General features: G+C 33.0%; 1 protein-coding gene and 1 long non-coding RNA gene across 2 annotated transcripts; both read right to left on the reverse strand.

Annotated features, from left to right (window-relative positions):
• Positions 1-1,353: 1,353 nt before the first annotated feature.
• Positions 1,354-2,118, reverse strand: LOC127144470 (uncharacterized). Its single transcript, XR_007816170.1, has 4 exons — positions 1,824-2,118; positions 1,687-1,747; positions 1,533-1,608; positions 1,354-1,445 (listed from the first exon to the last, which is right to left on the reverse strand). It is a non-coding gene; the product is annotated as an uncharacterized LOC127144470 (long non-coding RNA).
• Positions 2,119-6,963: 4,845 nt separating this feature from the next.
• On the reverse strand, positions 6,964-8,152 carry LOC103488057 (uncharacterized). Its single transcript, XM_008446605.3, has one exon. The coding sequence runs from the start codon at positions 7,963-7,965 to the stop codon at positions 7,030-7,032; it is 936 nt and encodes a 311-aa protein (XP_008444827.1). The 5' UTR covers positions 7,966-8,152; the 3' UTR covers positions 6,964-7,029.
• Between the last annotated feature and the right edge of the window lie 6,588 nt (positions 8,153-14,740).

Raw genomic sequence — 14,740 nt, forward strand, 5'->3', positions numbered from 1 at the left:
TTTGTACTTCAAGAACATATTATTCCTTAGAAATATAATTCCAAGGCCCTATAACTTCAAGGTTAATTGCAAGAAGCCACTATGTTTGCGACCACACATATTCGACATGAAATCACCTACTTAATTACAATAATGAGTAACAGAAAAGCAAGATGCATCTACCGGTTAATGACATGGTATTACCTTTTTTGCAAATGCTGCAATGCTAATCGTTTGCGGACAAAGAGCAGCCATGAAAATCTTCAGAATTTCATTAGTTTTTGTTCTGAATCGGAGAGTGAATAACAAACAATCAATATGTTTTCAAGAATACAAATAATGAAAATTTCTTATGTATTTACAAAGATAAAAGAAAATAGCAGTAACAAAAAAAATTGCACAAGTTTCAAGTGTCTTACAACCATAACTGAAAGTTATTTATTATAGTAAGAACTTACAAATATAGCTACAAAACTAAGCTTAAGGTCAAATCTTATAAACATTACAACAATTAAAGCCATCAAATTAACAAAACAAATTAAAGCCACCAAATAGACCAAATAATTAAAGACTTCACTCAAATAACAATTAATCTTACTTAAGAAAAGCTCTCAACCTTGGAAACTACAAGAGCTCTTGGAATGAGAAACAAACCATTAGCAAACATCGTTATAAATACTCATAGAAATCGTTCCATTACTTGAATTAGATAAAAAACCAAAACCAACACTCCTAACAAGAACAAAAACCAACATTAAAACAACAACAACAAGAACCAAAAAGTAGTCAAAACTTGGGGGACTAAGATTGATAAGAAACTTAAAGTAATGGAGCACGAAAAAAGAGCAAAAACCAGCCACTTAATAACCAATCCAAATTGATAAAATTTGGTTAAACAAACCAAACCAGAATTAACAAGTTCCATACTTTGCGTAGGAAATGAGTAATTTGATACCTCATATACAAAAGCCTGTCCAAAGGTGGAAGAAGTTTTGTTGGAGAACTTCACTAAGTTCCTCACAAACTTGTCATCCACCACTGAATTTGTAAAGGAAGAATCAATACACAAATGAATAAGAAGTTATGTAGTATTTGATGTTCTTACATATAAGGAAAATAAAAATGAAGCAAACCAAACCATAATAAACTAACAGTTTATGATCCAACAACAATAAGAACTTAGGAATACAGTAACTTAAAATGTACCAAAAATGCTTACAGCTCTTGCCTAATGTTCGTATTGATAATTTTTCACACAACAACAACGTAGATAGGTAAGAGTGTAATGTAGTATACATATTAATATTTTTCATACAAGCAAAGAGGTTACCTCAATATATAATAATAACAGAATCAACAACTTCAGCACTAGCACAAACATTGTTATGAAGCCATATAATATGATTGAGTGATTAAAGGGTGAAATATTTTGTTATTGCATTTCTAGATTGGAGCATTTGTAGCACCTGATAAAATAAATTGGGCAAATGAGTTGCTAAAAAAAAGAACTGGAAAGATATTGAGAAGAGTTTTGAGAAAAATCTTGGAGATACCTCAACACTTGCAGATTCTACTGTCTTAGATCAACTGCACAAATTGATCCTTGAAACCTCAAAGAACTAAGAAAAACTAACAAAAAAATAAAAATAAAAATAAAAAGAATGAAGAAGCAAAGAAAAGCATCAGAAAACTGTACCCAACACGGACCTCTACGCAAGTCAGCTATGTAAGGGCATTCCAACGCGCTGTTAGCTTTGGCATCAAGAGACTGAAAGAAGCATATGTCAAGATCTTCGTTTCTATCCAATTTCAAAATGAAGCTTATGTCTTTAAAGTGGACAAACCTCATTTGTTTCATTACCACAAGCTTCAGCTTCTGCAAGAATGAAAATGTTGGTTACATTTACATCCTCAAATGTAACACTAAAGAGAACTAGGACAACAACAAGTACAAACAATATTTCAATTTATGTGTGCAAAGAATTGTTAAAGGACACTAAGAAAATAATATCGTTCTGTTCTATGATTAAATGGCTGCATCATTCCGTGTTTTCTAGAAAGAAAGGACTCCGCAGGTTGATCCTACTTTCGTTTCTTTCTTTGCTCAGTTTAAGAAGAGGAATCGTTTCTTTCTTTGATCGGTTCGTCGGAGGAAACCCAAACGCCATTGTCCTCCATCATATGAAAAGAAGAAAATCTTCTTCTTATTCTTCAGAGGTCAAAATCGGGAGCGTGATGTGAAGACAGTGCAAAGCGGAGCGTCCCCGTTCAGTTGCTCGGAGATGAAAATGAACATACCTGGACAACAGAGAAAAACGAAGAAGAAGAAGAGGAGAGGAGAAAAATGAAAAAGAAGAGGGGAGGAGAAAAACAAAGAAGAAGAAGAGATGAGAGAAAATGACCTAATTTTACGAACAAACAAAAAGATGAGAAACCGCCCGATTCTTCTAAATTTTTGGCGCTCAATTAAAATTTTGTTTTTTTAATTTTTCCGCCCTTTTATATTTTATAGCCTATTTTCTAAAAGGTCATAATGAGGAGCTATAAAAGGGCATATTTGTTGTAGTGCGAAGCCTTTATAAACATATTATTATTATTATTATTATTATTATTATTATTATTATTATTATAGAATTGACAGTCCATAGCCCTTTTTCTGGGTGGTCTATTGTGGTAAATTTGATGGTCCATAGCCACGTGTGGGTAGTCCTTAAATGGATTTGATGGATGAAACTAAAATCTTTGTAAATTTCAAAGCCCTTCTTTAGATGGTCCTGGTATGGACTTGATGGATAACTGTAAAATCTTCATAGCTTAGTTTTGAGTGGTTTGTCTTTGACAGACTTGATGAATTTAGTCTTAATATAGACTAGTTGTGAAGTCTTCATAGCTCAGCTTTGAGTGGTCTATTGTGATAGACTTGATGAAGCAATAAACATGATTGTGAATGTATGGTCGTCTTCTATGAAAAAGTTTAAAGATATTTTTCTAAAGCCTTCATGTTGACTCGAGGTTTTATGTGCATGATCTTAAATAGCACATTTTTTAGTTGTTTTTTGTGATAGATTTTATTGCAGAGTTGATGGAAAATTAAGAAGTAAAACGTGTTGTGGAGGTCTCAACCGTAGTTATTGAAAGTTCAAAAGGCAACTTACTTTCTTTAATTAGATTGTTGCCCTACCTCACTATGCATCAATTCAAATCGATCGAAAGATATATTGATGCTTAAATTTATACTTCTTTCTTTGCTCAGAGAAAATATTTTATTACTATTTTAACTAGTATGCAATGGTAGTCATTTGTGGGGGATTGTTGAGAATGATTATTATTGTACTATTTTATAATTAAGGTTTGCGTTGAAAATAATAATTTTTATTATTTAATACATTTTATTATTAAAAAACCATTATTCTTTTTTATATATATATATATATATAAAGAAAAGATCATGAGGTGTTCTTCCTCTTGCATACAAAAAAAAAAAAAAAAATCCTATTTACCCTCTCTAAGCAATGTTCCTTTGATTCCACTTCTTACTCTGGTGAGTGCATGCTTGAGTAGGAAAAGTTGTGTTAACCTTGGGAAGCAACCGGCATAAGCAACTTAACACCGAGGTCACATCGAATTTTGCTTTCAAGGCAGTGGTTCGACACGGCACGACAACGATGATCAACATTTGTTTTTCCAACAATTTTACTTATTGTAACTAATTTCTTTTAATGAAGAAACATGTATCATTTTAATATGTTGGGTGATTAAAAGATGAGCAAAGAACTTCTATGTCTGGCATATATATAGTGCAACTACACACAATACTTACAAGTAAAAAATATTTTTCCAAATTGACAATGTTGAAAGCAAAAGAAAATACAATATCAGGTTCTGTAAACCTGATTGAAGGTTTTGGGAAAGTGAATGTTATTTTGTCCAAAAGAACAAAATTTACAATTGATGATGCATTGTTTTCTAATCAAACAAAGATAAATCTACTGAGTTGTAAAGATATACATTGCAATGGTTATCTTATTGAGACTGATAGAAATAATGAGACATGATATCTTTATACTATATCTATTTTACATGAAAAACGTATATTAGAAAAGTTGTTTACTTTATCTTATGGTTTGTATTATATACAAGTAACTAAAACACATGCAATAATGAACAGTAAAGTTCATGAATCCAAATATATTTGTTATTTAACATGACAGATTAGGTCATCTTGATCTATGACAATGAGAAGAATTATTGAGAATTTCAGGGGACACTTGTTAACGAACTAGACGATTTTTCAATCTAATGAATTATCGTGTTTGTTTTCTACGTCAATTAATAGTTAGATCATCACCCAACAAAGTGGGAATTGAATCATCTTAATTCTTTTAGAATGAATTCATGGATATATGTGGATTTATCAACCTGTCAAATTGACCATTTAAGTTCTTTATAATATTAATACGAGACCTTTTTACATCGAAAGTAATTTTGTAGTCATGAATATGGTGTAATTGAGGATCGAAGAGCAAAATACAAGAGCAAAAAAATCAAAGCAATGCTCAAACCTTTTCAAAGTCTTACACGTATAGAGGAAGAAGATGAGAAAAATGATATCAAAATGAAGCCTTAGTTTAGTTTTATATTTTGATGGATTTGGTTGATAAGAGTCTTTGGAGACCCCTATTTAAATTGACATGATTTTATTGCATAGTGCACGAAGTCTTTGCATGTTCATTTCACTTGATATAGGATAAACATTGATTTATGGTTTTTCTTTTTAACTAATGTCATGGCCCTTGGTAGTCTTTTAATTTCGATGAAATAATCTTCATAGGCTTACCATATGTTTTGAAATTCAAATAATTGGTTTTGTCTTGTTATAAGGTTTGGAAATTTGTTGATCTTATTGAATATAATATCCTATTTAATTTGTATATTATATTAGATTAGATTTTGTAAAATCTACAATATGCTTTGAAAAATTAAGGTTTGCGGTTAATCATATCCTTTTTCTATAGATTAAGTGTGAGATCCGTACCTAAATTAAGAGGTTAAATTTTGGTCAAGGATATGAAAAGTAGGCATTTTGGAGGAAAGAATGTGGAGAAAGGTTAATTTTTGGCATTGAAGCAAGATTACGCGAGAAGAAGAAGAAAAGCATTTGGAGTGTCTGAGTTTTCAAGGTTGTTAGTGTATTTCTTTCAAAGTGTTTATAAGATAATAGTTTTCTTTAAAAGTTATTCTGATTTGAAATAATGATTTTAATACCAGGATTTTCAAAGAATTTGAATAAAAGCTTATGTTATGTTTAAAGAATGATATTTGTGTTTAAATAATTTATGAAATGGTATTCAAACCATTAGTCTTTTCCCAGTCAATGAGCTAACTGTTATGCATATAAAGAGTAAAGACAGCCATGTATAAAAGGTGTGCATGGTGAAATGAGGCGGGACAATGCATAAAAGATGTGTATTGCGCTTCGGCCTAAGCAACAAAAAACGAATCAGAATATTCTTAGATTCTGGTGATGAGAAGGTCATCTCAGTAGTCTAAACCAAGATGCGATGAGTCTTTGTGTAGAGAATATTTCAGATTCTTGGTGAAAGGAATAACTATTGACTAATGTGTGATTATGTGAAATGTATGTGTAACTTGATTTGTTATGTGAAAAGATATGTTTAAGCGATTTGATGTGAATAATGTTTACGAAAGGTATTTCGCGAAAATAATTTCTTAAAACATCACTAAGTCTTTTGACTTATGTTTTAAAGTTTTACCTTCCAGGTGTCAAACATTAAAGCTAAAGTAAGAAAAATGGTGAAAAGCTTGCTAGGCGAGAAGAGCTGCCATGTGTGTTTAGCTTTAAAATTTAAAGTTTAAATGTTGTTTTGTGTAATTGTAAGTTTAAATGTTGTTTTCTGTAATTGTGTAAAGTGTTGTAATCGCGTAACTTAAGTAATAAAAGTTTAAGTTTTGGTTACTTTTGTTGTGTTAAGTTTGTTTTTAAATTACAAGTCAAGTCAAGGAAAAACTATTAAGCGATTAAGCAAAGCTTAAGGACCTCAAGGTGAGTTTCTTTAGCGCTTAATGCGTCAGAGAATCTCAAAGTCATACCGCGTCTCGAATGGTGAGTTGGGATGCGTGTGGGATGGGGTGTAACGTTAAGCTAACATCAATTTGGGGAATACAATTTTTTATTTTTATCATGTTCATATACTTGAGTTCTAATACTAAATTTTGTACTAACGGATGTAAGTTATATCTCGAACTTTGAAATTAATGAACTTTTGAACCAATCTCTTTTAAGGTCTTATTTCCTGAGGTGCTTCTTTTATCTTATAGTTTTTACTGGTTTGAAAAGAAAAGAAGATTCAAGCTAGCTGGATTACATATCTGAAGACATTAATACCAAATTACTAGCTACAAGAAAATTCACAAGCCTTTAAATGAAATGTATGATAACTAATAGACATAATATGGAAATGACAATCATTTGAGAGGGACGTCACCCCTATACTATATGGAATCCAACTTGGTACGCTTGTGTAGCTTCAATCATTTGAGGCTTCATATCTTATTTCACTCTTGTTTTTGTTTCTTTTCCTTTGTAGAAAATGAAATGAAGATGACTTTTCAATCTTACACTTAATTGAAAACAAAAATGTAACAAAACCTCCTAAATGGAACTTTCTGAATCTAGAAACATAACTAAAACATTAAATTGTACAAAGATCTTATGATATACACGGGTACTTTCACAAGCATAAATCTTATGTAACAATTCATGAAGATTAACAACTTCATAATTTAAACAAATTAGAGACAAATTTTCATGCACAGTCAGCAAAGGTCAATATATACAGACATTAAGTACGTGTATATATTTACGAAGAAGGCACATGAGATGCACAGTATTTTAATTAATGAATTAATTAATCATTTAACCAATCAATCAATTAATTAATTAATTAATACAAAGCTACAGCTAGTTTCGTAGTTAAAGAAAAAAAAAACGTTATTTTCTTTTCTTTTTTTCTTTTTTGTAGAAATAAATCATTCCAATTTCCACGCATAAAGGAAAAGGCAGAACTCGGTCTGGTGAGACGAGTTCATACTCCGAGTCGAGTAATAGATACTGCCGTCGTCACTGGGTTCCAACGCCCCGCCGCCGCCGCTACCTTCCTTGTCGCTTTCCGATTCGGGTGGACCGGGTTTAAAAATGAACAAACCATGACCAGTTCCAGGGTTAGTGAAGAGCCAATCGTGAACATCCCATAGGACTTGAACCGATTGCTTGTTAACGAGGACCGTTTGATTTCCCCGGAATTTCCACTGCAAATTCTTTACCTGAACAAGAACAATGCCGTCGATACTGATCCACATCTCCGGATCTTTAGCGCCCGAAGTGGAAATCTCAACAACAATATCACATTCCTTACGACGATCGTCGAATTTAGCCCGAGTTGAAAAGCACTTTTTGGCAAAGACATTTTCCTTTTTGTAAATCAAAATGGCATCAAGAAGAGCAGGTCTAGATTTAGTCCTTTTATAAGCTTTCTTCTTGTAATCACCTAAAAGCAAAACGACTTCCTCATCGGAGACTAAAGCGACATAGAAATCAGAGTAAGGTTCAGGACCGGTAGAGAATTTAGCAGAACGAACATCCCAATAAATATCGATTTGATTTCCGTCTAATTCAAGGGATTTGAAGCCTTTCTTGCTCCAAAAATGCCAAGGCTTAACGTCGATTTTGTAATTGCAATGGAAATCACCTTGAAGACTTTGAATGGTGATGGTTAAAGTATGGTTCATGAGATTCTTACACCATAAAACGGTGACGTTGCGCCAGAAACCGGCGATGTTGGCTTGGTAGAAACAGGTGACGGTACTTTGAGCGGTTTTGCTGGTGATTGGTTCTTCGGTGATTTTCTCGGCTAAGGGAGGAGGATTGGCGAGGGATTGAGAGCGCATTGAGCGGCTAAAAGACATGGTTGGAGGAAGAAGAAGGAAATGGTTGCATTGGAGTTAGGATCAATCATTCCATTCGTTCATTCATTCATTCATTCAAGATTGAATTTGGAATTTTTGGGGATTTTGGTTTTGGGAAGAATGTGAGAGAGAGGGAGAGAGAAGGTTAGGTATTGTGGAGAAATTTTCTGAAGCTTTGAGGTGGAGAAGAAGGAGGTTAGGGTGGAAGAAACGGGATTGACATTTTGACGGATGTTTTGTTTTATTTTATTTGCTGTATTACTTTCTTTTTTTATCTATTCCATTCTAAAACTGTAATTTTACATTTTTATTTATTTAACTTTCCCTTCTATATAACACCAATGTTTCAAGTAAATTTTTCATACTATCTCAAAATTACATTTTGGTCATTGGTTTTTGTTCTTTTGTAATTTGTGTGTAAATATTTTTTTTTAAAAAAATTATTCTTGTTATTTAACAAATTTTGATAAAATATTGACTTTTAAAGATTAGTCGGTGGATTGACTCAAGGAAAGAAGAAGTATTTTTGAGTGGTCGTAAAGAAAACTATTTTTAGTTAAATTAGAAAAAAAACCCTAAGGGTTATTACTATTGAGTTAGGTTATGGTAACCCAACCCTTGTTTGGGTGAAAGATTCTCATAACCCTTGTTTTAGGGTAACCATAACTCCTCTTCCTTCTCTCTCTTTCTTCTTAAACCTTTTTCAACTCACCCAAATCTTATCTCTTCGACTATCTTTTTAAATCTTTTTCCCAAACATATGTTATGATAAAACTAGGTTTATCATAACACTAACCCTCCATAACCCAACCCTTCCCCCAAACTGTACATAGTTTGTGTCAAAAATATATCTAAACTTTTGAAAGATACTCTAAAACTTAAAAAAAAAAAAAAGTTCAAAATTACTCTTAATATTAGTTTTGGATAGACATCATTAATTTGTTTAAAAAACACTCTTAAACTATTGAAAAGTTACATAAATACCTTTGAGCTTAAAACAAGTTAAAAAAAATATTTTCATTGATCCAAATTTTAGACCCATTTTCTCAACGTTATTGTTGTAAGTAACATACTATTAACAATTTTTGTAATATTTTTTTATTTGACTAATTATTGTTTTAGTATGTTTTAGGAAGAAACTTTTATTTTAAAATTTTGTAAGATTTCGTAGAATTTTATTATTTAACCAAGGTTTAAAATATTGATGTTAATGGATATACTAAAGTCTTAATTTTACAACAATCTCAATTTTGATAGATATTTTCGGAAAATTACGAAAAAATATTTCAAAAAATAAATTTAAGTTAGTAAATAAATATTTTATTATTTTTAAATAAGTAGCATGTATATTATATTTATAATAGTGTCATTTTAATGTTTATTTCTTATGATTAATGGATTTTTCTACGATTTACCCCTCGATATTGAACTCATGAAAATGTAAAAATATCAATATATCAATGTAAATTTAAACTATGGTTTTAACTTAAGGTTTTTATTTTTATTTTAAATGCTAAGAAATTTGGTGTAGAAATTGGATCAATGACACTATTTTTTCAACTTTTTTAAAGTTCAAGGCATTTACGAAAAAATCTGGAAAGGACTTCAGATTGCCTTGACCACGAGATTAGATTTCAGCAAAGCCTTTCACCCTCAGACCAATGGTCAAACAGAGCGTTTGAACCAAATTTTGGAGGATATGTTGCGGGCTTGTGTGCTAGAGTTTGCAGAGAATTGGCACTCTCATTTACATTTGATGAAGTTCGCTTATAATAACAGCTATCAGGCTCTATTGGCATGACACTGTTTGAAGCTTTGTGTAGTAGGTGTTGTAGATCTCCTGTTTGTTGGAGTGATGTTGGTGAGCAGAGAATGTTAGGTCCTGAGTAGGTTCTGACCATTAATGAAGTCATACAGAAGATTAGAGCTCGTATGTTGATAGTGCAGAGCAGACATAAGAGTTACGTTGATGAACGATGTAAGGATCTCGAGTTTAATGTGGGAGACATGGTTTTTCTGAAGGTAGCACCTATGAAGGATGTTTTGAGATTTGAGAAAAGGGGAAAACTAAGTCCATGTTTTGTAGGGCCATTTGAGATACTTGAGCAGATTAGTCCCGTAGCTTATCGTTTAACGTTGCCTCCATCATTTTCTGCAGTTCATGATATATTTCATGTCTCTATGTTGAGGAAGTATGTAATAGACCCGATGCATATAGTTGACTTTGAACCATTGCAAATTAACGAGAACTTGAGTTATGAGAAGCAACCCATTGAGATTTTGGCAAGAGAGGTCAAGATGCTCCGTAAAAGAGGAATTGCACTGGTTTAAAGTTCTTTGACAGAACCACAGAGTTGAAGAGGCCACATGGAAGAGACAGGATAACATGAAAACTCAGTATCCAGAGTTGTTCAAGGATTAGAGCTTTTGAGGACGAAAGTTTCTCAAAGGAGGGAAGATTGTAACGTCCCAAAATAAGGTAAGTTTTAGTTTTAATTATCTTAAGTTTAATTTTAACCATGTTAAAATTATTTTGGGAGTTATTTGAGTTAATTGTTGAAAATGTTTGATTTTGTGAGAAGTGGGATTAATTAAATATTTTTGGGAGAATATTTAGTTAGTTTTGAGATTTGGAATTTTTGGTGTTGTGAAAGATTTGATTTAAGTTGATGTTATTGGTTGATTTAAATTGGCAAAGTTGCGGGAATTATGATTAATTATATATATGTATATGTAATTAATTAAATTGTGAAAAGGTTAAGAAAAATTATATTATTGGGGACAATATAATTATTTAAGGATATATATATGTTATTTTTGAAAGATAAAAGTGGATGTGATTGAGGAGAGAGAAATAGTTGATATTAGTTTTGGGAGTGAGAAAAAGAAGATAAAAGGGATGTTGGATTGGTTTTAAATGAAGAGGAAGAAGAGTTGAGATTTGTTTTGGATAAAAAGAATAAGGAAAAAGAAAAGAATAATAATAATAATAATAATAATAATAATTATATCATTTTCCTTATATAAGTCTTCTTAAACGTGCAAGTAACTATTTATCTTCTTCATCCTCAAGAAACTCTTGTCGTCGCTTCATCTCCACCGCCCCTCTCTCCGATCGATTGCCACCACGAAGTCGGTCATGTTTTTTTTCGTCTCTCTCCGTTTGAGTGTCACGTAGGCCATTCATTCCCGTCCGAACTAAAGTTGAACCTGAAGGGATGAAAACCCTCTACAGCGGAAGAATTACAGAAATTCAATTTTAATTGGAACCTTAAAAATACCAATATATTGGCAAAAATTACAAAAAAAAATTTTATCACTACAAGAAATTGGGATTTTCCCGACGCAAAAAAATGTCGGGGAAAGTGAAATATACGTCGGGAAAGGATCTCCCGACGTAGTCCTCAACGTCGGGACAAACGTCGAGGGAAGTGAGTCGGGATAGGCTTTCCCAACGCTGTGTTGGTCACGCGTCGGGAAAGCCTCTCCCGACGTCGTCTTTCCTGACGCAATCCACGATGTCGGGGAAGCCTCGTCTGCTTTTTCGACGTCATGTACTTTGTCGGGAAAGCCTCCCCCAACAGGCTTTACCATACAATTTTGTTAAGGAACCGTTTTGCCGACACTATACTGAAAGCTCGAGAAAAGGCACTTGAAAAGATTCGTTAAACTTGAGATTTTTCTTGTTTGTCCAATGTTAGGCCAACCCTATGATGCACAGACGCACACATATTCATTCAATGAGAGTTGTTTCAATAAAAAAAATTCATTTAAGATATATTTGTTTTGAAAGTCATTGACTGACTTAGCTACAGGGTGACAAACGAGATCCTAAAAAAGTTAGAATGGAGAGAGAAAAACTTAAATGACAGCAAAGAGAAGGTTGGCGGCAAGCTACGGACGGAGGAAGGCTGAAGTTGAAGTTACGGTCGCGGCGACGGACGACAACGACGATGGAACGGACGGCGGCGAGTTACGGATGGCGACAAATGTTTCTCTCTTCTCCGAACCCTTTCCCTTTCGTTTTTCAGTTCTGTCTAAAACAGAAACGAAATAAATATTCAGGGGATCTCCCGACGCACTACTTATGGTGTCGGGAATACCCCTTATTTCCCGACGTCTTATGCTCGGCGCATGAATTGTGCGTCGAGAAAACCTCTTATTCCCGACGTCTTACTTTATGCGTCGAGAATAGCTTTTTCTCCCGACGTCTTACTTTATGCGTCGGGAGAAACTCTTATTCCCGACGTCTTTTTTGACGTCGGAAAAAGTCCGATTTCTTGTAGTGTATGGTTAAACATGCTTTGAAGAAAAATACAAAGAAGAAAAACTTATGCTCGTTAACGACTCTAAATCTACCAATCACCAATTTGAGGCACCACCACTTGAAAACCTTCCTATTCTCTGATTGAAATGGTTTGTGGGAAAAAAATGTGAATAAGGGAACAGAGAAAAAAAAATTTCAGAGAGAACGGGAGAGTCTTTTGTTTCACACAACTCACCCTCATTTTGTTACGCAAAGTATTCCTACTTCTTCAGACGGAAGAAATGAGAAGTTGGAGATAATAAATGGAAATGTGGGAAAACCACCCATGTTCCCTATTAACTTAATAATAATTATTAAATTAATATATATTAAACTAACTAATTAATTTAATTAAATAAATAAATAATTTACTAATTAATTAAATCATATTTAAATGAATATCTCTCGCATAACCTATAGTTTTAATTTAATTAATTTAATTAAATCAAATTAAACTAAACTATTTATTAATTCTCCAATTAATTAATTTCTAAATTAAATATTTTATTTAAATGGATATCTTTCGCATAACCTATAGTTTTAATTTAATTAATTTAATTAAATCTAATTAAACTAAACTATTAATTAATTCTCCAATTAATTAATTTCTAAATTAAATATCTTATATTTAATTTAATCCATAATTTGAATCATATTCAAATATAAATTTTCCTCACAACCTATAGTTTTAATATGTATCATATACACATTAAATTTTAACTTATAGTTTTAATATAAATCTAATTCACATTAAACTAATATTTGAACTTATTCAAATATTTTATTCTCTCGTAATTTAATTTTGGATTATATTTGAATAAAATATTTGAATAAGTTCAAAATTAAATTTATATAATAAAGTCTAATCAAAATATAAACTTTATATTATAATGTATCAATATACATTATATTAATTCTCAAAGTAAATTTGAACATTTCAAATTACAACCAATATAAATAAATCTCATTACTCTTTATGAGTTAGGAAGGGGACCTAATGGACCTACAGATCAGAAGCTACAACGATATGAGATTAATTGGCTAAACTCATTAACCACATTAATAAATATTCGTTAACTGTGTGTACACTCCACTAAAGACTCACAGCTAAACTCTTCTCACTGTAGATATATTTTTGTGTCCAGGATATAGACCAATACCAGTAAGTTAGTCATTCATAAGTGTTCGTAAAACCAGCTGGGTCAAATTACCGTTTTACCCCTAGGTTACTTCTAGTCCTTAAATACCAGTGCTCCTTTAATGAACAACCTGTTTAGGGTCCAACCACTAAACAGAAATCCCTCTCGTGCCATAGAGAGGGTAGGGCCCTTTGTTCAAGTCCCGAAGACACCATTTAAGGGAACACTTATCTACTTAACGTAAAGGTGGGAATGAATGAATTCCATCTTGTGTGATTATGTTCCTAGCTCCTCACTCGGTCTTGTTCGCAAAATGATAAGAATATTGAGTCGGAAATCTGGCCACTCTCACTCGTACAAATCAAAGGACAATCCCTCGCAAACAGGAGTTCATAATACACTTAGGATTAAGACTAAGTTACCTAGGTCATCCTAATGAAATAGAAATCCAACTAGTTAATGGAGTTACATCTAGTGATTACTATTTCGTGGTCCAGTCTTATGCAAACTCATTATATAGGATAACCTCACTTGCATGTCACATACATGAACGCATTGGATCAATGTGTTTGTATCAAATACAAAGTGAGCCGTATCCATAGTGGTAACAGAATAAGGTACCCAACTTTAACCCTATACTATAGACCCTTTAAGCTGATCTTGAATATTAATCCCCGTATGTCTTTACATACTGTTTAAGACTCATCAAACAGCTTAGGATGTTAGTTTATTAGATTTAGGTTATAAGACAAAACTAATAATATAATCAATAACACTTATTGAAATAATAATAATAAAACACTTTACTAATGACGACCAATTGATTATATTTACTATCTACGAGTTTTAGGACATAAAACCCAACAGAACCGTCTCTGTTGCATATTCTCTATCGTTCTGTTGTGCAGACCGCCGCCAACGACCCTTCATCTGTCATCGATCAGTGTGTCTCGTTCGTTCGGTTGTTGTTCAAAGTGCCGTCGCCGTCTGAGTCGAGTTTCCCTTCCAAGCTGCAAGTGTGAGTCAAGCCATCCTTCTTCATGAGCCTAGCTATAAGCATAACCAGCTGAGCCGCACATGCAAACTCCAAACCGCGCAAGCTGTCTACCCAACCCGTTCAGCCTCCCTGTCTTCCAAGCCGCACGCGAGCCGCCACCCCCCCCCCCCCCCAGCGAGCCACCAAGCGTTTTCTCTAGCCACTCGAGCCGTTTGCCCTTTAGCCGAGCCGTCCACCTAATTTTTGGTCTTTTCCCCTTTATTTTGGTATGTTCTAATGAGTTTTGGATAATACCCATGAGAAATTTTGGGACCCTAAATAATTTAATTTTGA

Source organism: Cucumis melo, chromosome 12 (assembly GCF_025177605.1).
Source record: "Cucumis melo cultivar AY chromosome 12, USDA_Cmelo_AY_1.0, whole genome shotgun sequence".
Taxonomy (NCBI): Eukaryota; Viridiplantae; Streptophyta; class Magnoliopsida; order Cucurbitales; family Cucurbitaceae; genus Cucumis; species Cucumis melo.